The sequence below is a fragment of the Pteropus alecto genome, unplaced genomic scaffold (genome assembly GCF_000325575.1).
Source record: "Pteropus alecto unplaced genomic scaffold, ASM32557v1 scaffold40, whole genome shotgun sequence".
Taxonomy (NCBI): Eukaryota; Metazoa; Chordata; class Mammalia; order Chiroptera; family Pteropodidae; genus Pteropus; species Pteropus alecto.
The window spans coordinates 8,855,489-8,882,817 of NW_006431919.1; the positions used below are offsets into that span (position 1 = coordinate 8,855,489).

At 39.1% G+C, this 27,329-nt stretch overlaps 1 protein-coding gene across 2 annotated transcripts in view; it reads left to right on the plus strand.

The window, feature by feature from the left end:
- The first annotated feature begins 8,736 nt into the window (after positions 1–8,736).
- TTC1 (tetratricopeptide repeat domain 1) overlaps positions 8,737–27,329 on the plus strand; it is a 32,053-nt gene continuing 13,460 nt past the window's right edge. Inside the window, exons 1-4 of one of the 2 annotated variants that reach the window (XM_006906474.3) lie at positions 8,737–8,892; positions 9,882–10,238; positions 25,100–25,160; positions 26,388–26,500. In XM_006906474.3, the coding sequence (XP_006906536.1) occupies positions 9,909–10,238; positions 25,100–25,160; positions 26,388–26,500 (504 nt within the window). In that variant the 5' untranslated portion in view covers positions 8,737–8,892; positions 9,882–9,908. Of the gene's footprint in view, positions 8,925–9,881; positions 10,239–25,099; positions 25,161–26,387; positions 26,501–27,329 lie in introns of both variants that reach the window. The other variant, XM_025043067.1, reaches the window with a different exon arrangement.

Consider the following 27,329-nt stretch of genomic DNA (forward strand, 5'->3'; position numbering starts at 1 on the left):
AGAGCTGAGGCCAGAGCAGGCTGGGGTCGGGGGAAGGAATTTTGAGGCTGCATGCGAGGTTTTGAAGCTGTGAGCCAACATGGTAGAAAGTGCACTGAGCTGCAATGCACTGAAACAATATAATAACAGCTGCCTTTCAATGTGCCAGGCACTACATTAAGTCCTTTGTATCCTCTAAGTCTTGCCATTTAAAAAACCTTAAATGCTGCTCTTATATACGAAAAGCTCAGAGAAGGTCAGTCGCCCAGCCAGAAAGAGGTGTATGTCAGTCAAGGAGTGAGTTTGGCTGCACATAACAGAACACAAGTAACAGTGGCTTGGACAAGGCAGAAGATTTTTTTTTCTGTCATGTCAGAAGCCTAAAGGTAGGCAGCCCAGGGATAGTGTAGCAGCTCTGTAGTGTCAAGAAAGACCAATGTCCCTTCTAATGTTTGCCCACCCATCTTTCTTAAGTGGCCATAAGGTCCCTCTTCCAGGCAGGAAGAGGAAAGGGACAAGGGCAAAAGGCACATACAGCTGACTCCATCTCCCTTTTAAGGAGATTTCTAGAAAGTCCCATCTATGTGCTTCTACTGTGTCTGCGGGGTGACTGCTGTGTGCCTGACATTGGATTAAGCATTTGCACGTATTATTGCATGTATCTTTCATAACAGCCCTTTAGGGAAGGTCTTTTCAACCCCTGAGTTCTAGTTTAATCTCTGCTATTATCCATCTAAGTAATCCTAGATAAATCAATTTGCCTGTCTGCCCTCAGGTCCCTCATTTGTTTTATGAGGGAATGAACTAGGTAAAGAGCTCTTAACTTGGGGTCTGCAGACCTCTGTGAGGCCGTGGATAAAATTCAAGGGGCAGGGTCATGAATTTGGATGGGGAGAAATATTTTATTCTTATTTCCACTAATCTCTAATCAAAATGTAGCATTTCCTTCTCTTATGAATGTAGGTAACCATAATATTAGCAGAATCTGTGACTTTTTTCACCAAAAATATCTGTTTTTTTATAGTTTACTATAGTTGTTCAGATATGTTAAAATATTGTTTTTGCTCATGCCTACCTCAAAATTATAGTAGTTATTACATCTACCATATTTAATGTGATTATACATATATCTCACAAATAGGAACTTATTTCAATATAATTTATTTTCTTTATAAACCTATATGCTTTGTCTTGTGCACTAAAAAACATTTCTCTAAGAAGGAATACGTTTCAGCGAACTGCCAAAGGAGCCCATGGAACAAATGAGACGAACTCTTGGGCTATGAGATCTCTTTGCCCCTCTGGCTGTCGATGAAACTCTGCCACTAGCTCTCATGGTTATCCTGAGCAAGTCCCTTCAGCTCTCGATTTCCCCCAGCTCTCAGTTTTCTCTTCTGAAAAATGGGAATAATGCATGCTTTGTCTAGCTCAGAGCTGCTAGGAAACCAAAGTAATCTATGTTAAGCACTCTCAAATGCAGAGCTTACGCATATTCAATGACAAAGCGTCAGCCTCTGAAGTTCTAAAGCAAATGCTGAGTTTTATTAAATTATTCAACTTTAGCCCCGTTTCCCAGAAATGCTGATGTTTTCCTATTCCCTCCTGCTGGGTGACCCATTTCCTAACAGGCCACAGACTGGTAGCAGTCCAGCCCCAGGGGTTGGAGACCCCTGCCTTAAAGGGAGCCTGGGAGGATTCCGTGAGGGGAATGACAGATGAAAATGTTTAGCACAGTGCTTGACACCCAACTGGCTTCTTTTTCTTCTGACTCATACCCTTGCCACCTGCTGGACCAAAACTGGCCCACTGCCTAACCTTGCAAAGATTTGTACATCACGAACACGATGCTTTATACTTTAAAATAGGCATCGACATTTAATATAGAAAAGTGAAGGTTGGAAGTATGTTCTCTAATTCAGACTAAATTGCTCTGTCCAGCTGATGAGTCCCAGGGTAAAAAATGTGCTAGCTCAGTCATTCCATTTGTGGTTGGGGCACGAATTTCCTTTCTTGGTCCCAAGGTTGAGGGCAAGGGGGGTTGGGTAGCCAGGCTAGGGGTGCAGATGCTTGTCCTGGCAGTCCTCTGGATGACTGCCTCCAAGGCTGTCCGTCTCCATTTTATATAGGAACTTCATCCATCCATCACCAACCTTAAAGGTCTTGTCTTTAACCAGGCTCTCAGCCATTTGCTTGACACTGAAAAACTGCTGAGTTTTCCTGCCAAGAACACAGCTATCTGTGTTTTCATAGATATAGATCACCTTCAAAGGCCACATCTGCTTTCTGCAGTTAAGGTTACCACATCTGCCCACCTCTTTTGTTCTTTAGAAAAACATAGACCTTGTAGTTAGACCTGGCTTTATGTCCTTGTTCTGTTCTAATAGCTGTGTGACCTTGGAGAAAACTGAGCCTCGGTCTTATCATAATTTGTAATAATACTTACTGGTGTCATCTATGTATACAACAGTTGAATTCCTGTTGTGCGCCAGACACTGTGCTAGGCTCTAGGATTTCACAGCAAAGAAGACAGACAACATTTCGATCCTTGTGGCCCTTACATTCCAGTAGAAGGAATTATAATAACTGAGTACATAAATACTCAAGATTGCTATAGATGTGATGAATGACATGAAGGAGATGTATAGAGTGAAATTATTAGAGTAAGCTACTAATGTGATATTGAGACGAGACCTGAAGAATGAGCAAACTACGGCCAGGGCTGTTAACAGCGTGAGGCAGAGGTCTGGAAATGGAGGAAACATTGTTTTAGGAACAGACAGTAGCAAAGCATCCAAGAGGGAAAGTGGTCCAAGATGAGGTCAGACAGGTGGGCAGAGACCAGACCACATGTGCCTATGGGTCACGATAAGGAATTTTAGATTTTATTCTAATCAGAGTGAGAAGCCAATGAAAACAGTAAAGACTTATACAGAATTCATGTTTGAAAAAGATCCGGCCAGTTACTGAATGGTGAAGGGATTACAGGAAACAAGAGTGAATGTAGGGATGCCAGTGTTGTTGTAAAGATTACCTGCAATTACAAATGCGAAGTAATGAGTACGACCCTGGTCACATGTAAGTTCTCTGTGAATGTTCATTAGCTGTTGTTCTGGAAAGTCTAAGCCTGTCCCATCTCATACAGCAGATGCCAGCTTCATCTGGCTGTTGAGCATTTGAAACATGGCAAGTTGCAACCATGGACTTAAATTTCTAGTTTATTTTCATTTTAAACTAAATTTATATTTAAAAACAAATATTTGATTCAGTCTTTTAAAAGTATATTTCAAAAAACTTGAATATATGAATCTACTTTTTTAACTATGCATTTTATGAAATTTGAGTACAGATTCAGGTCTTTTTGGTGAAAATTTAAAGTCCAAGTTGAGACGTGGCATAACAGTAGAATACGCACATGATCCCAGAGGCTTGATATGAAAAAGAAAATGTAAAATATTCTATTAATGATTTTTATATTGATTACCTGTTTAAATGATAATATTTTGGACATACTTGGTTAAATAAAATATTATTTATATTAATTTCACTCCTTTTACTGTTTGTAATGCTGCTACTAGAGAATTTAAAATTGCATATGTGGCACATATCGTATTGCTATTAGACATGCTGATCTAGGGAAAACGGAAATCTAGACGTTTAAATGCACAGAATGTTAACTCTTGGTTATGTCTCCTATCAGAAATCTCAATTTGAAGATTGGAAATGGGAAAGTATAAAGAAAAATAGCATCTTTTAGGACACTATAGGAATACTGGCTTTACATCTTTTAAGTATTTTTCATACATCTCATTCCTCAAGGAATTCTTCAGTATCCCTGACTATTCCTGGATACTGGACCTGCTTTGGCAAGTTCAGCCACCCCAACTCTAAGAGAAGGCAGAGAATACATCCCAGAGTGCAAAAGCTTTATTCCCAAAGCCAGGCTCAGTAAGTCTCGCGGTATTAATACATCCACTTTGGGCACAGAAAGGACTGAGTCAGCCTCGCATAGATTTATTAAATCTCTAGCTCCAGGGAGCGTAGATGCACAGAGCCTCCCAAAAGTGTACCACATTGTATGCATAATAAGTCACTGGGGAGGCAGAGGTGATTTCTATCTCTGCCTGCAAATTCTGCACAAAGTAATTTATTTTAAGTTAAAGTTTATGCCAGATCTGTACAAAGTAGTTTAGGTTTGTTATCTCATTTAAGCTCATGAAACCTTCTGAGGTAGGTATCAAGGTACAGCGACTTGTCCAAGATCAGGTCACACAGCTGCTAAGAGGCAGAGCAGGGATTCAAAACCAAGCAGTCTGACCACAGAACCTACACTCTCAGTCACCATGCTGGACAGCCATCCTGTTGTCTCAAAGGACCACCCGTGAGTATAAGGCTCCTTCTCTTGTTTCCTCCATTATTTCCTGCCATGCTCACCTCTCCCTAGTCCAGCTCAGAACTGGCCACAGACCAAGTGGGCAGCTCCTTACCGATTGAGGGATAGGCATGTGCCACCAAGAAATCACCCAGCTGTACCCCCAGAAAAAAAAACAAAGAGAAAATGGTTTCTTTGCTCTCTCTTGATTTATTGCTATACCCACCACAAGATCTAGAATGATGCCTAGCATTCATTCATTCTTCATTCATTCATGTTCAGCTTTCATTCTTTCAATAAATCTGGTGCTCTGTCCCGTCTGGGGTGTGTGAATGAAAGCTTCGTAAATATTATCACTATTAATAATACTATTTATTATCATTAGTAACACTGGTAACAATCACATTACCATTACTTTGATAATGGATCATAATAGTAGTAACACTGCGGGGCCTTCATTAAAATAATAGTTACAATAACAGCAAATGTTTATTGAGCACTTATTGTGCTAAGAACTGTTGATAGTAAACTTATTTTTTTTTCTTTCTCAAGCACTTCACTTTCTGTGTTTTAGATAAGCCATGACACCGTTTAATTCTTACAACAATCCTATAGAGTAATTCTAGTAGTCTCTAAATCTCTTTATGCAATTCATCAGAGCACTGAATTACCATAAATTCTGGAAAGAGGAGTCTTCATCCATGTGATAACAGGATGTTCACAGACCCCTTACCAATGTAAACAAGACACATGGTCTTGGCCTTGGGAAAATAACAACAGAACTGCCCTCTAGAGGAGAATCCTTTCTTTTCCTCTTACAGAGTGCCTGTAAGCACTAAGAGGCAAAATCTCCGTGGTTCAAGGAACTAATTGGTCAGCTTCCAGCTGTAGAAATTTGTGTCTTGCTTTGTGCTCTACACTTCAGCAACATCCAGCTACTTATTGTTAAAATCAAAATCAAATGGAGACCAGCCTTGAAGATTCCTTGAGCAGACAAAACCAGTTTAGTCATTAATTTAGCTTATTGCTAATCACTGGGAAGAGTAAACAGTCACTGCCTTCTCACCGTATAGGCTGCTTTATAACAGTGTAGCCCGAGCCTCATTCTGTTCTGGTTTGAGTGCTCCCAGGTTGCAAGCTGTCTTCTGGGTGTGTGCACACAGTACATTTTTACTAGTTACTACTTCAGTGATTCATGGTTTTTACTTTGGCTGTTTCTGAACCTTTGACGTTTCATGACACATGACCCAAAGAAGATGAACCCTTGCACTCCCAAGGCCAGTAAGCAAACCAGGTGCTGGTACCCACGGAGCCCTTTTTGCTCACGACTCTCTTACCAACGTGGAGTTCTTGGGTGAGTCTCTCTTGGCTCTCTGTGCCTTCTGAGCTCTCCAACTTTATTGCGCATACTAGCTTTCTGTTTCTGTTTTGTTTTCTGATGTGTGTTCCTATTGAAGTTTCTAGGCAAGTCACCCATCCTGCTCGAAAGAGGGGAGACATGATTCCTAGTGTTTTGGAATAGCTGTTGGAAAACAGGGCCCTTCATCGATAAATGGTTTTAGGGTCTCCAAATGCAAGATACATTCCACCCTGTTTTTGGACCAGGATCTTGTGCCTTTTTGGAAAAATGTGTGCATATCAGGATAATTTGGAATTGTAATGGCAATTCTGGGCAAACTTTGTTTTAGATAAGTCCGTCTTAAGGGTCACTCTTGTAAAGAGACTCTCAAACCCCTGGGAGATAATGGAATGTATTATTTGGTATGCAGAAGCTTCTTAAAGACTAAACGACTCCAAAAACAGCACTAAAAAGATCCTTACCACACAAATATCTTCAGTAAAAGACTCTGGGCATCTGAGCAGGTAGTCTTAGTCCATCAGCCAGAAACACAATTTGGATCTAACTATTCTTTTAAGTTTGGTACCTGAGACATGACTAAAATTTTTCAAAGATATCTGTCTGCCTGTATATTTATGTGTGTCTATGTATGCTGTTATAGACATGTGATATTTTTCTACCTTGGAATATATATATTACCAAAATTAATTTGTAAAAAACTCTATTCTATTGATTTAAAGACAAACAGGCACTATATAAATTAAGTATACTCTCGGAAATATAAAAACTAACCTCAATGTTTTTCAAGTTCACATGATCTGGGATAATCTGATAAATAAAAGGCTGCTTTAAGTTTGTCAGTTTAATAAAAACAGGCATTTCTTCAGAGTTGTCAGAAGTGAGTGTAATGCAAGTAAATGCACAACTTTCTCTACCTGGGTTTACTGATGAAATAAGTTCAGGCTGTATCTGTTACAAAACTTGTCAATGAGAAAAATAACGAGATGATGAGCTATTTAATGTCTAATTCAAGCATAATTGTTGAAAGCAAGTAATGTAAGTAAATGTAAATAAGATAAACGTTTATACTAAGTTAAACTAAATCATAAATATTTAGTGATTATCTAAATCATTTCCAAATAAGAATAACATTCTGCAAAATGCTCCTGGTATTTTCATGATGTCTTTCAGCCTCCCCCGTGTTCTTCCTCTTAATGAACTATTCCTCTTTCAACAGCCTAACTCGAATACAGGCATACCTTGTTTTATTGCACATCACAGGTGTTGTGGTTTTTTTTTTTACAAATTGAAGGCAAGACCCGCCACCAGTAAAAAGATTCTAACTTGCTTTATTGAGGTACTCTGAAACCGAACCCACAGTATCTCTGAGGTATGTCTGTGTCTTATTAGTGAAGACCTACCAACCTGGACCAATTGGATATTGGTTCTTCTTGCTATAAAGAGAAAGGATTTCTGCCTTTAGGCTCAGTAGTTTCTTTTTCTTTCTCACCCCCCACCAGCCTGTGAGCTCCTGGACTGGGGTGACCAGAGACTGTGTCTTATTTGGTTTCCAGTACTCAGCTACTGTCATAAGGCCTGTCACATGTTATTGTCTCCAATATTCATTAAACACTATGTGCAAAGACCTGTGCTCCTTCTAGATTACATCACTGCTTTTCCCCAAACTTGAAAGGGAGGTACCATTGTTACTCATCCCAATTTCTACATATGAGGTAAATTTATATATCAAAGTTCAGAAGCATTGAGTGATTTGCCCCAAAGTTACACAGCTAGTCAAGTGGCAGAGCTAGGATTAGAATTCAAATAAATAATCCACCTAAATCATTTCTCACAGTATATATAACCTGATAAGCACATAATAAATGTTAGCTACTAGAATTATCACCCAAAGTCGAACAACTAGTAAAGTAAAAAGCTGATGTTGTGACTTGAGTTTATTATTTATGTTGCTCCAAAATTCACAGCTTTTCTATTACACTAGGATTTAATTAATAAGACTTCTTACAGGTCATAAGAGACCTAACCACTTACATTTTTGAAGTTATTGCTGTATTTAAAAAATACTAAAAGGTTTCAAAATTTTTCATATATTTTCAATGTTTACTTTTACTATTTTAAAGCTTTTGACTTACACAAAAATACAACTGTATGCATAACCTCATTTAGACATAAATTCAAAAAAGAAGTTTGATACACTTCCTAAAGTCTCTCCAGCTATCTGGGAAATAGGTTCTGTGAAGCACAGAAAACTAATTAATACCCTGCTGTCATTACTGGTTACCTGTCTGGATACCTTAAGGGATATCTCAATTCTGTATTCCCGGCACAATGCCTGGGGTCTAATAAACATTTAATAAACATTTCTTGAATGAATGGATAGGGCAACAATTTGCTTTTGGTTCCAGGATCTCTTAATATTCTTAATTATTGAGGACCACAAAACGCTTTTGTTTATGTGGGTTACGCCTATCGATATCTACTGTATTAGAAATTAGAATTTAAATAACTCATTTAAGATAATAGACCCATTATATGCTAATATATTTTTTATGAATAACTGTTTTCCAAAACAAAAGATATATACTGAGAAGAGTGGCACTGTTTTACATTTCGCAAATCTGGCGTACTAGAAGACAGCTGGATTCTCATAGCTCCTGCACTCAATTGATTGTGCTATCACATGACACAGAGCCTCTGGAAAACTCTACGGGTACGTTCAGAAGAAAGGAGTACGGAAAAGGCAAATAACGACTTAGTATTATTATGAAAATTATTTTGATCTAGCGGTGAACCCCTTGAAAGGCACACTTTGAGAATCATTAGAGGGAAATATTTATTTTTGGACAAGACTTATGCTTCAGGATTCTTCTATACATTGCTAGCATGAGAGAGGTCAGAGTTAAGGAATAAAAGAAACACCATAGAGACAGCCTTTCTCTTTTCATTTTTCCTGTATGCCAAAGCGGAGGCTGGCCGTAACCCAAGACAGCAACCGTCACCCGTATTTCAGTCCGTACAATGACGTCACACAGCGCCAGCGACGCCCTCCGAGGGTCCCACTACATTTCCCAGGATGCTTTGCCAACAGCGACGCCATTGGTCGGCGCCGACGGAAATGCACATCACTGAACGGAAGTAAAGGATCTCCGGCTAGGAAGGTGAAGAAGACAGGGTCTGTGAAGCTGTGAGTAGCCACTTGGGTCTATCTCGTTGACGGTGAGGGACGTAGCCAGGGCACGAACTGTTGGGAAGCGTTGGGTGGCCCCTTCTTAATCCTGGGCTTCCAATTCCCACGTTCTTCCAGTAGACCTGGGAGCGGAGAGAAAACATTGCTGTGGAGGCGAAGTCTCCGTACTAGGATCTTGCTATTTTAAGTTTTCTTGGGACAAGCTGGGGCGAGTTCGGGCTCTTGTCGCGACACAAGGGTCATTGGCGTGATTTTGCTGCGACCGGAGGGGTGGGGCTGCTGACGGTCTGACTCGGCTTCTGCCGCAGTGGTTCTCAATTGGCTGCTCATTAGAATCACCTGGGATGCCTTTTTAAAAATACAGATGCCTTAGCTAGGCGTCAGACCAATGAATCGGAAGCTGCGAAGGATAAAATCTGGGTAGCAGTACTTGCTAAAGGGTCCCAGGTGTTACGTTGTGTAGCTACGGTTGAGAACCACTCTTTTAGTGCCTGATTCTGACCCCGACGGGCGTCCTGATTAGAACTATCAGCGCTTGGGGTCCCCTTCCACTGTAACCTGCGTGGTTGTATCACACGGACTTGAATGAAGTTAATGGTCAATGTTCCGGCATAGATTGCATTTTGAGCTCCACCAGAAACTCATTCTTGACCTTCATGTGGTGGTGCTGAAAAGACAGGATATAGTTTCTTATATAGGACTTGACCATTTTGAATAAAGATTATGGCCACTTCGTTTATCTTGCCATTCTTTTAGCTTCTGCCTATTTTTTGCTATCCCGACAAAATGCAAGCAGTAGAAAGTGGAAGAATCATTACAGTCAGTCTCTTTTGTTGCTTATAAGAAGTTCTGAAAGGGGTAGCAGTTAAAATGACTTGGCGTTATTTATGGTCTTACCATAACATATATGTCAAGGCATGATAGGTGGGATTTTTTTTTTTTTTTAATATAAGCACTGTTAACTAACGTGTTTTCTCTTTTTCCAGAGCCAACTTCTCCCTCACTGATTCAGCATGGGGGAGAAGTCAGAAAACTGTAGGGTTCCAGAGGATCTGTTCAATGGCTTGAAAGTTACAGATCCCCAGGAAGCAGAGTCTGCTTGCCCTCCAGATTCTAATCCCAAAGATCACCAGTCTCAGAGCAAGCTGCTCAGGGGTGCTGAGGCCCAGCCGCAGGAGGACCAGGGAGAAGAGGAGCACTTTCATGACTGCATCGCCTCATTTGAGAAGGAGGAATCAGGAGTGGACAAGGTTGAGAACAAACCTGATGATGTGAATTCCTCTGAACTAGATGAAGAATATCTAATAGAACTGGAAAAAAACATGCCAGATGAAGAGAAACAGGTAAATATTTTATTTCTTGTGCATGATCTGCAATATACACTGCTTTTGAAAGTGGGTAAATGTTGCTGACGCTGTATCATCGACCACTTCATCTGTGGTAGAGAGTAACTTGCCCTTCTGTGTCCTTATTGCCTTAATAGTGATGGATCCGAGATTAATCATTAGCATGACAGGGAAGCATTGAGTGTGTCTGCTTAGCAAAGAAATTTCTTTTTCTGTGAACACTGAGTTCTTATGTTCATCTTGTGTAATTATTTTCTAAAATACACACACACACCTCATAGCTTTTTTAATGACCTTATCCATGGCTGTTTGGTGAAATTCCTGTAATGGATGTTTTTTGGTTAGACTTTAGAATTATTGAATGCTAGCTGTTTATGTTAATCCCTTGCTAACAAAAAAGGCCTTCCTAAATATCCTGGTGGTGGTTTGGTTACCAAAGTCAGTGACTGGGGCCTGTTTCATTTACATAACATTCTCATAGAACAGATTTATATATGATAGCAGCTATTATTTAAGCACCTATAATGTGCCAGCCACTGAGCTTAAAATGTTACTTATGTTTTCATTTAATCTTCACAATATGCCTTATTAGATATATACTGTTAGTATTCCACATAAGAGAACAGGGCTCAAAATGGTAAAGTAATTTGCCCAAGATCGCACATCTAATAAATAGCAGAACTGATTCTCAAATGCAGATCTGTTTGATTCCAAAGCCAAAAAAAAAAGTATAATGTAGAATTTAATAACAAAAACAGCCGTCTTCCTACAAAGTAGATAACATGAAATGTACACCTTCCTGCCTTTTGGCCTCTGGGCCGCATCCTTAACTGGGCAAGCCTTCGCTTTTGGAGACAGACGTCTTGGTGTCCACCACATATCCTTCTTTTTGACATCAAAAGCAAAGTTGTCTGAAGAGTTGGAATATCTGAGCTTGTCTGCAAAGAACTTGAATGAGATTTGTAGCTTAGCATCTGAAGAGCTTATTTGCTGAATAGGTTGTAACAGATTGGTAATGGAGCTGAGATAATAAATGCGCAGTGCCAGTGGAGTGAGGAGGTAGCGTGAGATGAGGGGGAACATCTCTTCGTCGCTCCTTAGGCACTGTTCATTATTAAATCTATTGATTTTTAACATGCACGTGTTAGCTCTTGTGCTCGTGTGTGCCACCAGAAGAGGAGGATAAAGAGCAAAAATGAGCCGAGTTCATAAACTGCCTCAGTAGAAATGGCTTAGAAAATTAAGTGCTGTCAATAACATCAGGAAAGGATCTTTCCAGAAAGTGTTCCGTTCAGCTTTCATATCACTGGTGCAGGCTTTATAGAAAAATGTCTCTTAAGATGTTAGCATTGCTTTTCTGATGCCGTAATGTATTTTGCCTTGATATTTTCTGCAGTGCCATTGGCATGACAGTTGAGTGGTTTGGCTCAAGTGCTGTACAGTTCTGGCACCCCATTCTCAGTTTAGCAAAATGTTTTTTGTCTCCTGGCCAGGAAATCACATTTTAAGTTCTATAAATATTTAAAATTATTTTTATTGCCTATAAGTTGAATGTTCTAAACAGCACAATGCTTTTTTAAACTTTTCCTACCTTTTAAAAATTGAGACATAATATACATATAGTAAAACAGTCTCTAAGTTCTAATGTGTACAGTTCAGTGACTTTTGACAGCTCCATGCTTCTGTGTAACTCACACCTCTATCAAGAAAGAAAACATTTCCATCATGCCAGAAACTCCCTTTGTGTGGGTCACCATTCATTCCTTCTCCTCAGCCCCACCAATCCAGGGAACCACAGACTTTCATATAAGTACACTCACTTTTAAAGTGTAAATATTTTCTATTTTGTCTATCGATCCATATGTTTTCATAGCTTAATTTGAAAATTGTTGCAATAGCTCATAGAAATAACATGCTGCAGTGAAAGCCATTGTTACAGAAATGTAAACCACTAGCTGCACTATAAGGAAACTGCCCATGAGAGTGCAGACTGCCTTTAGCTAACTGTGGTACTGCTCTGTGAGCCATTTTTATGCTGTTTTGGTAAATATCTTTGTGAAGTTATTAGAAAACCAGCAAAACAGATGAAGAACTGTCTCTGCTGTACATATTGGTTTTATAGGTCATTAGGAACAGGATAGCTTTAAACTTGATTCTTCCAAAATAGGCAAAGTTCAGATAATTCAACAATAAAGACCCACAGATGGCTGAAAAAATGCAAAAAGACTTTCAGCCTCTCTAATAATTTAAATGCAAATTAAAACATGTCTCATCTATCAGATCAGAATATTAATCTGATGTTGACAAGATGATGATACAGGAAGTCACGTTGGGAGTTTACGTTGCTACATCATTTCTGTGGGATACAGGTATCAATTTTTATATGAATTTTTCTTTTGACCCAGGCTCTCAATAGAACCTTCTGCAATGATAGGGATGTTCTATATCTACACTGTCTAATATGGTAGGCACTGGCCACTGGCTACCATGTTTTAACAGTCATCTGGCTGTTGAGCACTTGAAATGTGGCTAGTGTAGCTGAGGAACTGAATTTTAAAATTTTTCATTTTAGTTAATTGTCAAATGTGGCTAGTGAGTACCATATTAAACAGCATAGCTTTAAACTTCTGATTTTCTTCTAGTCATTTATATTAAGGAAGTTATTAGAGATATGCACAGATGTTTATATAAAGATGTGTTGCAGCATCATTCATAATTTTGGAAATGATGTTGAACATTTTTGCCATATTTTTGCAGTAGTGTATTATGCAGTCATTTAAAACAGATAAATCTTAGCATTGAAATGGAAAATGTAATGTTAAATGAATTAAGCCTATTTGATCATATGATTTGTAATGAGAAATAAATATTTGGTGTTTGTCTAGTTCCTGGCACAGAATTTCTAAAACCCTTAGAATTTCCTAAATAGTAAAAGATAGAGCTGTATTTTGATATTGATAACAAGCCCCTTTCAACTACACCTGAGTTACTGTTAATGGAGTGACTTTTGGAAAACCCCTAAGGATGAGGTCTGGTTGTCAGTTTGGAACTTTCAGCGCACCCCACCACCCCACCTCTATGGAGAGAAAAGAGGGCTGGAGATTGAGTTAATCAGTGATGGCCTGTGATTTAATCAGTCATATTTACATGATAAAGCTAACATGAAAACCCAAAAGGATGGGGTTCAGAGAGCTTCCAGGTTGGTGAACAGTGGAGATGCTAGGAGGGTGACACACCCAGAGGGCGTGTAAGTTCAGTGCCACTGCCCACGTACCTTGTCCTGTGCATCTCTTCCACCTGACTGTTCCTGAGTTATATCTATTATAAACTAGTAATCTAGTAAGTGAACTGTTTTCCTGAGTTCTGTGAGCCGCTCTAGCAAATTAAGTGAACCTGAGGAGGAGATCATGGGGACCTTCGGTTTATAGCCGATGGATCAAAAGCAGAGGTGACAACCTGGACTTACAGTTGCCATCTGAAGTGGGGGTAGGGTGAGGCCATTCTTGTGGGACTGAACCTTTAACCTGTGGGATTTGATGCTTTTTCCAAGTAAGTAGTGTCAGAACTGAGATAAATTGTAGGACACCAGCTGGTGTCCTCTGTAGAGTTGGAGTTGCATGGTCTGGAGAAATTCCTACACGTCTGGTCACAGAAGTGTTCAGTGTGAGTATTGAAAGTAGAGGAGACACACATGAGATGTTAGGTTATAGAACAGTGATGATTCATTAAGTTAAAAACCTATATGAAAATTTGTTTTTGTACATAAAAGCTTGGAAGGCAAAATACCAAATTATAAAAATGAATAGCCTTGAGGAGTGTGATTATTGATGAATTTTTATTTATATTTAATACAAGTTTGTAATATTTGCTATTTAATAGTACGCATGTGTTAGATTTATAATCAGCGACAAAATAGTTATTCATTTTGAGAATATAAATAAACAAAAACTTGAACCATGGACCGTTAACCAAAAAAGGCAGATAATGCTGACCTTGGAGGATGTGGGAAAGAAATGTTGTCATAGGATCTGTGGATTGCTAAATGTTTCTGCTGGGGCAGAAGCAAGTATCAATAGCTAAACTATGTTATTGCTATTCAAGCTGACTTGACTTGCCCTGTGGCTGAGAAGATAATCCAGGCTCAGCTCAGTGCCAGTTCTCAGCAGAACTCACAAATCAAGAATAATGGAGCAAGAAGGAAGTTAAGATTTGGTAAAAACAGGTAAAATTTCTTAAGGCAAGCTTTGCGTGTGTGTGTGTGCTCACGCCCACGTGCAACAGTTCTTTACTATTTGTGAAAACTTATGTGAATATGACTACCCAGAGGAATGGGATTTTAGCTGATGTTTCAAATGTGCTAGGTCTGTAAAGCAAATAAGCCATTCTCAAAGGCGTGGCTGAGGTGAAGGACTGATCTGGTAGGAGATGAGAGTTAGTGCTATAATGTGATATAAAGATGTTTCTGCTATTAGGATCTATAGAATATACTGTGTTATAGTGGCTGCAGTCGTGTAAAAATCACGAGGGAGTTCTTAGGCCTCATATATAAATACTCTTGGTAATTCTTATGGAAGCAACTCAAATTTGAGGAGCACCGTCATGGGACCTTGCACATGACCCTTCTTCATTAAATAGTTTACAAGTTAGAGATTTTATCTCATTCATTTATTCAAGAAATATTTGCATTTTTCCCACATGCTAGGCATTGTTTACAGCCCTTAGAGATACAGTGGTGAACAAGACAGCGTTTCTTTTCTCTTATAGGTATATTCTAGTTGGGAGGAAAAAAATAAGGTAAAATGATGAAAGGGTGGAGTTTGAATGGATGGGGAAGACTACTAGATTGGCTGGTCGGGAAAGGCCTCTCTGGAAAGGTGGCATTTCAGCAAATGCTTGGAAGGGAAAAGGAGTCAAGTGTGTGATGATCATTATATGGGGAGCAGTTAGTGTAAAGGCTCTGAGGTAGCTTGGTGTACCCCTGGCATGCAGGGAATGGAAGGGCCAGTAGCTGGGGCGTAGTGATAAGGAGGCATGTAGTGTGGTGAAGGGAGGGTCTGATCGTGGAACACTTGGTGAGCCGTGGTAAGGAATTTGAAGTTTATTCCAAGTGCAATAGGAACCAGATGGGAGATTTTAAACCAGAGCAGAGATGGGAGTTATTTACATTTTATTAAGAGTATTCTGGTGGTTGTGCAGAAAATGAAGGATGTGGGGAGGGGGAAGGAGCACAAGTGGAATGTTAGACAAATTAGGACGTATTGTACTAGCCTGGGCAAGTCGATAACAGCTTGAACTGTGGATCAAGTGAAGAGAAGTGAATGATTTCGGGACACATTTTGGAAGTAGAGTTGACAGGACTGGTGGATGCAGCTGAGAAGGCTGGAGTGAAAAATTAGTATAATTCTTTGGCTTCAGTTCCTGTGTTGCTGGTGATGCCATTTCAGGTATGGAGAAAATGGAGAACTTGGAGTTCCTCAGAGCTCTGGCGATTTCATTTTTGCCTGCAAATGAAAAGCATTTTTTGTTTTGTTTTGTTTTAATCTCAGCCAAAATGCAGATTTAGGCATTTTAATGATTTTGCTCCCTGGTGCCAGTTGTTTGCACATGGTATTCATTTTCACATCGTAGACACATACATAGATCCATTTGAGTAAGGGATGCAAAAGTCTGTTGCTTGGTGAACATAGACTCAGAGCACATGGTTGTGGGGATTTTAAAACATTTTCCTTAGGCTCCGAAAAAGTAAAGAATTGTTCTTTCCTTTAAGGCTGTTTTATCTTTAACCAGGAGCCATTACTGAAGTAATGGTTCAGAATAAACGTTTTATATCAATCCTTTTCCTCGCTCTTATTTTTCCTAAATCCCACATTACTTAATCCTTTTGCTTTCCATGTTTCTGCTACCTCATTGCATTATTTTTATAATCTTATCACTGTTGTGAGAGTGGGCATGTTTGCAGAGAACATTCTCTTGGTTGCTTTTAGAAAGTTTTCAGTAAGTTTTCCATAGTGGCCTACATATGTTGTTAATGTCATAAGAAAATCCTTTCTGGTTTGTTGTTTCTCCTTTATTTCTAATGGGTATCCTTTTGAATTAATTTCTTAGAGTTTACCAGTATTGGGTTTAATCAGTGCTATTGGCAAGGTGACTAAATGAAATCCCAGAATATAAGAACTAGAAGGGACCTTATATTTCTGATTTTGAATTTAAAACAGGAGAAATAAGAGTTATTTATTCTAAAACTTGGAAGTGAGCGGATCCATTTAGATTGTCTGCTTTGTTAACAAGCATCCTGGGTCATTTGGATATCAGTAGAGCTGTGGCCACACTTGAGAGACAGAGAACCAGATCGACAGAGACAACTAAGCTTCCAAAACAAAGTATTGACCTAACCAGTATATTGATTGCATCCAGCTTCGGAAGAATAGTTTACTAATAGATGTTTTCTTTTACCCTCATCTGTACTCAAGGTCTGAAAAAGACTTATTTGTTGGGCAGAATTTAGGCAGTACAAAAATAAGGAAATTTATTTCTATTAATTTGAGCTTTGGGAAATAGAATTTTCTGAGTGAAGAAATGAGGAAATAGTTCCACGATTAAGTCCTTTTAGATCAGTCATCTTTCCTCAGAAGAGTAAGACTTAATGAGAGTCAAGTTCCAGCTACAGCATAAATCCAGAGATCCTCCCTCCCTCCAGACTCTCTAGAGGACTTCTGAAAGTGACTTGTGGAAAGAGCAAATATGTCTGTATGTGTAAAACAAATGATGTCTGATTTCAAAGAAAACCGAAGCTTTTATTTAATGATAAAGAATTCCCTTCAGAATAATTTGTAAGACAGGTGTCCCCAGCCCTTTCAGTGTACAGTTTTCTCATTGCACCTAGATAGGACTGAAGCGGAAAATTTTATTGCGTGTGCCTCCATTTTCCAGCTCTTTAGCAAGTATGGACCTTCCTTTTTACCCAGCTATGATTGATCTCTGAGTACTATGCTTAAGTTTATGCTGTTTTATTTTGTAGCAATCACTTCACAAAGCTGCAGGGGGAAGCAGAGAGCCACTAATCGATTACAGCATGGAAATTAACTTGCTGATAGGAACCTCTTGGCTTTCTCCATTGTCTATTAAACACATGCTCAGTGCATGATTATTTTAGATAATATTTTTAATGTATTAAATGCAAGTTTTTATCATTACTAATGATAGAAGGGATATACATTTCTAAGTTTCAAGTCAACTGTGTTTTTGTTACAGTCACTGACCTAAAGTAAAGGGAATATTCCTAGCCAGCCATTGCATTGAGAGAGTCTCTGGTAGAGAGAGTGGTTTTATAATTAATAAGAGAATGGAGGAGCACCTTCTGGCATTTCTGCCAAGTTACACCAAAATTTAAAGTTGTGTCAGTTGGAGTTCTCTAGGATTTTGAGTCACAGCTAGAAAGCTATCCCCTCCCTGAGGTTTGAAAAGGAATTCACCTATGTGTTTTTTTAGTGCTCGCATGCTTCACTTTTTATATTTAGATATCTAAGCCACTTGGAGTTTATTCTTGTGTACAGTGTGACATATAGATCTAATTTTTTTTTCCCAAATGAGCAAGCTGTCCCAGGACCATTTTTAAAAGATTATCTTTATCTCAGTGATCTAGCTAAATTTTAATAGCTAAAAAATAAATAAATAATGGTAATGTCAGCTAAGACCAAGTTTGTATCCTTTTCCAAACACTCAGCTCTACCTATTTGTCAGATTATTATTTAAAACCTAATTTAGTTTATAGTGACATCATTTATCAAAACAAAAAAAAACCTCATTTAGACTCAGGTTGGATCACCATTCAGAGATTTGAGTGGCAATAAAATTTCTAAATAACTGGAGAATTGATGAGTGTAAAAAGTAGAGACCATGCTGTTGAATGGTTTTCTACAATATAATGTTTCAAAGTTCTTTCGTCTTTAAGGAAGTACAGTTCCCCATGTCATGCAAAATTCTTTTTTTACCTCATGATCCAAGAAAATGATTACCTGGGAAATAAATTACCTTTTCTTTAGGACTATGAAGCATATGACTGTTTACCTTTTTACAGCAATTTCTGCGTTTTATTCAGTTATTTCTTCCTGCAGTTTTATTTCCACACCTGTGGAAGACAGTGTAGTCTGTGATTAAGAACATGACAGGTTAGACAGACCTGTCCTAGCTTCATTGTTTAACTTGGTGTAAAGTAGAATGATAGTACCTATCTCATAAAGCTTCATAAAGATTAAATGATAGCACGTAAAAGCAACCAGAAGGTGTAAGTTATAGCTATTAAGTCAAAATTCAACGTGAGTGTAGACCGCAAAATACTTAAGGGTCTGGGACCTCTAAGATTTCTCAAAAGTCATTTTTAGACGTTTCCCTTAAGGAGGCAAGCATAAGTGAATTCTGCAATTTTTCAGAAGTATGCTAACCCCAGTCAAGTATGCATAAATTATCCTCCAAGTTAATTTACGAGAAACTAATTGAATGTTTGGCTGGGGCTGTAGGGCTGGGAGAGAAGAGGGGCTTACGAATTTGGAAGGGCCATGTGGGAAGCTTCTGGCAATTTGTTCTCTTTTTCTGAGTAGTAGTTATGTGTGTCTATATTTTATAAGTGTGTTAAGACATACATTGTTTTGTTTATATTTCTCCATGTGTACTTCTGATTCTGTCAGTTTCTAATATTGGGGTATTGAAATCTCTAATAATGTTGGATTGTTTTTCCTCTTGAATTGTGTCATTTTTTTCTTTATGTATTTTATAACCTGTTAGGTGCACATACATTTAGGTTTTCTTGATTTATTGACCCCTTTATCCTGAAATGTTCCTTTTTTGTCTCTGATATTTATTATCATAAAGCCCATTGTGCCTGCTGTAGACTGAATGTTGCCATCCCCCCCAAATTTATATGTTGTAAACTGACTCTCAGTCTACATGTGTCAGGTGATGGAGCCTTTGGAAGTGAAAAGGTCATGAGGGCAGAGCCCTCATGATTTGAGTTAGTGCCCTAATAAGAGACTGAAAAGGGCTCTCTTGACCATTCTGCCATGTCACATGGTGAGGTTATAGTGAGAAGACTTATATACCAGGAAACAGGCCCTCCCCAGACACCGAATCTTCCAGCACCTTGATCTTGGACTTCCCAGCCTCCGTAATTGTGAGAAATAAATGTTCGTTGGTTATAAGCCACCCAGCCTCTGGTAATTTTGTGATAACATCCCAAACTGACTAAGACAACCACTCATCTCTTTTATGGTCACTGTTTGCATATTTTTTTCTGTCCTTTTACTTTCAACCTATTCGTGTCTATGAATCTAAAGTGTGCCTTATGGACAGCATATGGTTGGATCTTAAATACAGCCTGGCAATCCCTGTCATTTGATTGAGTGTTTAGTACATTCATATTTAATGTGTTTATTAATATAGTTCAATTTGCATCAGCCATTTTGTCTTCTATATGTCTTGTATCTTTTTTACTGTTTCTGACTTTAACTGCCTTCTTTTGTGTTAGATACTGTTTTGTGTGTACCATTTTAATATTTCTAATTTTTAAGTGTGTTAGCTAAATTTTCTTAGTGATTGCTATACAAATTACATCAGGCATGTTGTTACAGTCTAGTCTGATACTGCGTGATTCCAGTGAAAAATAGAAACTTCACTTCAATGTAACTCCATTTCCTTCCCCCCTTTTGTGTGCTACCATCGTCATATACATTATATCAATATATAATGTCATAATTACTCTTATATAATCTTTTTGTCTTTTAAAGACCTACCCCTGGAGTATGTAACCACTGATGGCTCTGCTCAATTGGGTTTTGTTTTTACCTTTTCTTGGTTTTATTTTTAAGTCTGGCTTTCTTGGGGTTGGTCCTGTTTCTGCATAGCTTAGTGGTCAGCCATAACTGGTCAGAGATTGTTTTCAAATATCTCAAACCAATAAAACTTCCACCTGCTGTTAGTGGGTCTGTGTGTAGATTTAGAAGCATATTCCAAGTTCAGGCAGTTTTTAAGTCTGCCCCAGATGGACCTTCTTATGTCTCACTCAGCACATGTGCACAGGGTCCCAATATCCCAATAGGACAAGGATGTGTGAATAGCTTCAGTCCTTTCTGTTCTTCCCAAGCATGTACACCATCTTCAGCCAGGGATATTTGAAGAGTTTATCAATCAGGTGCCTCTGTGACTGTCTCTTCTGTCTCCCTGTTACATGTCTGTCTGCTCCATGGTTCCCTAGTTTGCCCAAGCAGGACTGCAACCGCAGAATAGTAGAACCCCTGAACTTCTCTGTTTGTTTGCGGCTCAAATTGCTACTTACTTATACTAGGCAGGGCATATTTTGCTTTCTGCCTGGAGTCATGTCAGCCTCCTCCTGCAGTGAAACGGCTGGTTATTCATAGCCTACCTTGCCATGTTAGAACTACCATGTCCCGTGACAGGAGGAAGAAGAGGGAGCTGTCCCTAGCACATCCACCACAGATTTCCATGGGTATCTCTTGAAGTTCAGTAGTTTTCCATGAATAAGTGTTATTGTGTTGTAAGCCTTTAGTCAATTTCTGGGGCACTGAAATGGTTGTTTTTGATGATTTTGTCCAGTTTTTTAGTTGCTTTGGGGTTAGATTTGGCAGCCTCACATCGCCACATCAGAAGTCCCACATAGTAAATGTTTTACATATTGGGATATTAAAATTAATCAGGGCAGATGAGGGAAAAATTAAACCTTAAAATGGATTACAAACAGGAACAAATTAATGTAACTATGTCAAATTGAATATATATTAACATAATTATATCAAGTTGATTACATAGAGAATGATTTCAGTAACCTTGGACACAGTGCTCTGGCTGGACCACCTTAGAGGATATATTCTACAGTCAACTGCAGTGGAATCCTGAACTTTCCATAGTAGTTTCATTATTCATTTAGTAATTTCAAAAATGTTTTTTGTTTATTGTAGGATAGAACAAATGAGTAAGTATATTACTATTATTGGGAACCAGAGTTTTCACTGTGAGAGAAAGTGAGGACGAATCCTCGCTGCGGTGTGTACTTGTCTGGGTTCATACCAGATTTCCCTTGTATGTATGCTTTGACTCTGGTTTTTTGTTTTCTTTTTTTAAGATGTGTTTCCTAGATTTCTTAAATGAGAGGGCCTACAAGTAATGACTCCCTAGTAACAGGAGCATTTTAGCACTCAGATCTTGGTTTCTAAATGCCATCCCCCACTGAAAAGATCCAAGACTCCTTGGAGGAATGGCTAATTCCAGGCCTGGAGTAGGCAGGGTACAAAATGTTGCACCTGGAACATAATGTACACCTGCAGCAAAGTCCGCTCTTAGGGGGACAGACCCAGGCAAAGGCTCGTGCGGATCCCGGAAGTGGGCCAGGGAGCCTTGTGCAGGAAATCCTAGAATGTGGGCTGAAAACGGCCCATGGGAGGAAGAAGTGGTCAGAAGAGAGCCTTGACAGGGGCCCTTCTTGCCCAGGTCTAAGAACAGTGCAGTGTTTTATAACCCATTTAAACCACTTGGGCGCTGCGTAATATTCCAAACGTTTCACAGTGCTTTTTATTTGTATATATATTATTTTGTATATATTATATATGTTATTTTATATATTTTTTAATAACCTTTGAGGCAGAATTGAATTCTCAAATTAGAGGTATTATATACAGTTTGCATTCAATGGAAGACCTTGTGAGCAAGGAAGTGAAAGGCATCCCTGGGAAGGGCATATGGTTTGTGCTTAGACTTTGAAAATAGGAAAATTTGGTTTGGGCAATTGAAAGATGTGGAAGAGCAACAAGGGCATCTCGTGCATACGTGAAAGAACAGAATGAAGACAAAGCACAGTGAGTTTTGAGAGACAATAAAGATCGGATTGTTTAGAAGAGAGGACTGGCATAGGATAGTAACAGGAGATAAAGTTAAGAAGGTTGGAGTGGAAGTTTGATGTAGTGTGAAGGACAAGAGATTTGAGTCTTGATTTCCTCACTTGTAGAATGGGTAAATACCTCCATTCCCACCTCTCAGAATTGTCTTGAAAAGCAAATGAGCTAATGTATGTAACGGCAGATTTTAGGCAGTGAAATGCTATACTGGTACAGGTTATATAGAACTTTGAATACCAGGCCAGGTTCCAGAGTGTAATGGTTGGCACCCTGGACTCTGAATACCAGGCCAAACAGTCTGCAGTTGTGCTAATAACTGTTGAGAGAAACTCCATTGATCAAGGATATTGTCTGGAATTTTCCCTGACAGTTCCTGTGATGATTTTATGATGCAGAGTAATGTCACTGTTTTCCTCTGAGTTTACAGTCCTGGCAAGGAATACAGAAGTTAAGAGTCCTGTAAAGTTTCTTTGGTTCTCATAGTTATGGAGATGGAATTCTAGCACAGAAGTTTCCCTGTGAGCCCTCTCCCGAATGTGTTAAAAGGCATTGAGGGCTCCTCACCCATTAGAACCTGGACAGATTTGCACCCGATAATGCTGCAGAGTATCGGCACTCATTTGTGTATGACTGCCCCTGCCACTTAGCATGCTAAGTAAGACTTACGCAGAGTAAAATCTGTCCTTGGATCCCAGTAGCATAACACAGTATGCGTGCCATCTTTGAGGAAAGACTGTGTTCCAGCAGCAGAATAAACCCTAGTCTTTGTACTAGGATCAAATTAGTCTCTTGGCACAGCTGGGAGATAGTGCAGCTTTTTCCTCAGAGTCCTATTTTTAGCTGTTTCCAAGGAGATGTTCAGCATGATATTGATAATTGCATTAATTCTCAATACGCAATCTGTGGGAGCAGCAGCTCCTTTCCAGTGTTGCTTAATGGGTCACTGAGTTGTGATTGATCAGCCAAAAAAATAAAATGCCTTCCTCAGGATAATTGGCTTTAGAAATCGTTGTTCTGGGGCCTTTCTCTTTGCCAGCTCATCTTGTAGTCCTAGTTTTAAAGACACTACGAGCTTTTCTTGGGCTGACCATAATTCCTTCTTAGGCATATCTTGGATCTAGGCTTTGGTTAGGATCTTAATGTTCTAAATTTACTGAAGAATGATTGAAACTCACACATAACTTCACAAGAGTCTGATCTGGCGGTGTGAGTGATTCATCTGTGTTGAACATTCCTGGTGAGTTGGTACTGGAGAAGAGATTGGCTACTCAGGGTTGAAATAACTTTTAACTGGATTTATTATGGGCTTTTCTTGGTGTACAGCATCCAACACCACCCCCCTTCCTTTTTGGAGGAATTCTTCTGTGTCATAATCTTGTCGAATGGCAGTGCCCCATGTCCTTCACTCTGTTCTCTGACAGCCAAGGTATGTGACCCTCACTTGGCTCATTGGATGCTTCTGATCAGGACTTTGAATCTTGATGGGGCAAAGAGGAGGGAATGATTAGAATTCATCTGCTACTATTATAGCCCAGCCTTGGCCAGACTCTTTTCACTAAAAGACACTTAATGCTTTCTTCCTTCTTGACTTAACAGAGCTGCCTTGAGTTCTGCCTGTTTTCTAAGCCTATATTTTAGGCCTCCCATTGATTCTATGAACCTCCAATATCTTTCCAGTAAATCTGCCCCCTTAAAATTTTTTTGCCTAAGATTGTCTTTTTGCTTGCATTCCAAAATCCTAACTGATACAGTAGAACACATTACAAGCACCTCCCTCCTGGGCAGTACTAGGTAAATGTGGTCACCTTCTTATATTTGATTCTCACCACCATTACCACCCATTTTGTTTTTCTGTACTCCCTTAGAATAGCCTTTCTTCTTAAAATTAATTATATCTGTATCTGTTGTACATCTAGTACGTAGCAGATACCATAACAATTAGATCAGTTTATACCTACCTTTTAGTTTTTTTATTGAGATTCATCAAGTGCTCTGTTTCGTCCAGAGTCTAATAGGCATTCGGGAAGCACCATAGTCTCAACATATTTGCAAGTCTCCAGAGACATAAACAAAACGAAACACTCTCAAAAGGTGGCAGGCAGGCAGTCGCTCCTGCCAGTTCTGCTTGTGCCGACCATACTGCTAAGATGTTCAGGGCTGAAAGCACACAGGGACTCAGCATGTGTCATCTTTGCAGAAAAAACATTCATTTTGCCTTTGAGTTTGATGAGTGCTTCACTGTCTGTGTGAATTTGAGTTGTTAGAAGAGGCTAAGAGAAAACAGGTTTATCTGGGTTTCTTCAAATTTCCTGCTAACAGCATGCTGCCCTGACCCTGCAGATGAAGCTCGTCCCCCATAATGTGCTCCACTGGCATGCATACCAGTGTCTTCATGATACAAACCACAATTGTAGCTAAAGAAGTATTGTTACTTATTTTACAGAAAAATCACAGCTCATATTTACTGAGCCCTTATTTTCCAGTCACTGTATTGCGAGCTTTACATTCATTATCACATTAATCCATAAAGCTATCAAAGCCTCATCTTTTAGATGAAGAAACTCCGGTTCAGAAGGATCTGGAACTTGTCCAACATCATGCAATTAATAAGTAGCAGGTCCAGAATTTGAATTTACAGAGATAAGCATACCAGTGGATGTGTTGTTTAGTTTCAGTATGAGTAAATAGAAATTAAATTATACCTGAATTACCATTCCACATAGAAGATAGAAGCATAGGAAACCTGGGTTTTGTGTTTTAAACATCAAGAATGAGATCGATGATTGGGCAGATGGTCATGTGGTTTTCTCTCTATCTGTGGGAGATTTAGATAAAACTGACCCATTTCTCAAGTCAAGTTGCTGCCTATTAAATAGCCTAATATGTAAGGAAAGCTGACCTTTTTGTCCACTTACAATAATAATGTAGCAAATGATGTAATTTTCTGGTTTCTTTTAGAAAAGAAGAGAAGAGAGCACTAGACTGAAGGAGGAGGGAAATGTGCAGTTTAAGAAAGGAGGTAAGAGAACTATTTCTGCATTGATGTCTGGTCATTTTGACTCCTTATTCTTTGGTAGAGTCGGGAGAAACCCCAGAGAGCATTTGGAAACAACCAGGAACCTAAGCTGCTAACAGTGCAGCACTGCCTCCCAGCACCTTAGAATAGTGTTTCATACCACATCCAAATCGTTCTTCGCTGACAGTGACCAGTTACCATGTGTCTCTTGGCACAGGCATAATTTTTCTTTTCTGTAATCCACTATCTATAAGTCCAGAAGTTAGAAAAATCTCTTCGGTTGTTGCTTTGGAAAACTCTTAATCTGGGATGTTAAAAGTCTCTGCATTGCTGTAAAAACAGGACCCCATTCTTCACTTTGTAATAGCGCTATAAAAACTGGCCCAATGGTTCCAGCAGAACCTAGGGAAGAATTTTGCTTGTACTTGGGTGATCTTTAATGTGTCTTTTTCTTTGGACGCCTTAGGTAGAGTGATGCCATTCCTGTCCCTCTGGATTTCCTGCATGTGCTTAGGGATAAGTCGGGTCCAATCTGATAATTTGGGGGAACTATTTGATCCTATCATAGCCTTTATCGCCTCTCATAAAGATATGCTTTAGAAATCTAGGAGTAACATTTCCCCCTAGTTATTTTTAGGTTTAAAATCTTTTTTCTTATATCCTGGTTAGCAATCATCACTTTTTTTTTCTAAGAGAACTAATGGTTCTGATTTTGAAAACATATCTCTTTGTATTAATGTTAAATCTTTCAAACCTGAGAAAGGAGTGACTAGACAATGTTTTTTTAGTACTCTGACGATAATACTGTGTGCAGCAATGAATATATACATTTTTCACCATTTTCTCTTTTAAGGTCTTTAGTCAACTACTGATGTTTACATGATTGTGTTTAGCCCCACGAAAAGTCTCTCCAGGCATTTCATGGAAGCAGTTTTAGCCAGGTTGACTATGAAAACACAATATCTTTAATGAAAACATAACACGTGGAATGTTTTTCTTCATCCCAGGCCATTTATCACAGACTTCAGTCACTTTCCTCTGTCTAGTTCTCAAATCCTCCTTCAAAACTCCCTACCATATTGATAAGCTAAATGGAAACTGAACATATAGAATACTGTATTTGAGACCTTTGTCCTGTGAATGGAAAGCTATGCATTCTGAGATCCTGTGGAATACAGTAATATCGGGAATAAAATCATAATGACCTCTCACCTTTTACCTTATTCTCAGATTATATAGAGGCCGAAAGTTCCTATAGTCAGGCCCTTCAGATGTGCCCATCCTGCTTCCAGAAAGACAGGTCTGTTCTATTTTCAAACAGAGCTGCTGCAAGGATGAAACAGGTATGTATCTGTGACCTTTTCTTTTTAATTTGCAGTGTTTTCATAGGGTAGCTTCTCGCCACAAACTAGCATAGGGGCTTAAAGTCCCTTTCCTGCCCATGTATGTCCCTGATCTAAAGTGGCTGAGTGAACATTTGCATGGATGGAAGGCTGGTGAAGTTTCCACCAAACTAGGGCAGGTTAATGAGGCAAAAACCCAAGTAGTGCATGTCCTAAAATAGCTACGGTGGCTTATTTTAGGCCTCTGAAGTTCTGAAGACTCAAAGGGAAACACTGATTAAAACTCTGGACTTCAAGATACTTATTCCTAAGAATCTGATGTTTTTGTTGAAAGTATGGATGTGAGGAGAAATGCCCAAAAGTTAGGGTGAGAGTAGCCCTTAAATGTATAATAGGTGTTGGGGAAAGTTAGAAACCTTTTTGTTTCCAAAGGATCGAGTACCTGGTGTAGCAGGGTGAATGTGGGGTACAGTCGTATTTGTTTTATGTCGTGTTGGTATTAAAAGTTAGACTTGTTGATTTGTCTGATTCCTATTTAGTCAACTTGGTAAATTTTGCTGGATTAAAATGAGGAGTTTTGAAAAACAGTACATCTGTTTAATTATCACTACTATGTCCAAGGCACAAAGGGTAGGTTATTTATCTAACATACCTTTAAGCAGCCACAAAGCAAGCTCAGTAGACTGGGTGAAGTGATTTTTTGTTGGTTTTGTTTAGGTCAGGTATCTCCATCACTTTCTCTTTGATGTTGCCTGAAATTCTCTTGTGCCCCTATTGAAATCACTTTGAATGACCAGGGGTTTAGTTTGGTTTGGTTTGGTTTGGTTTT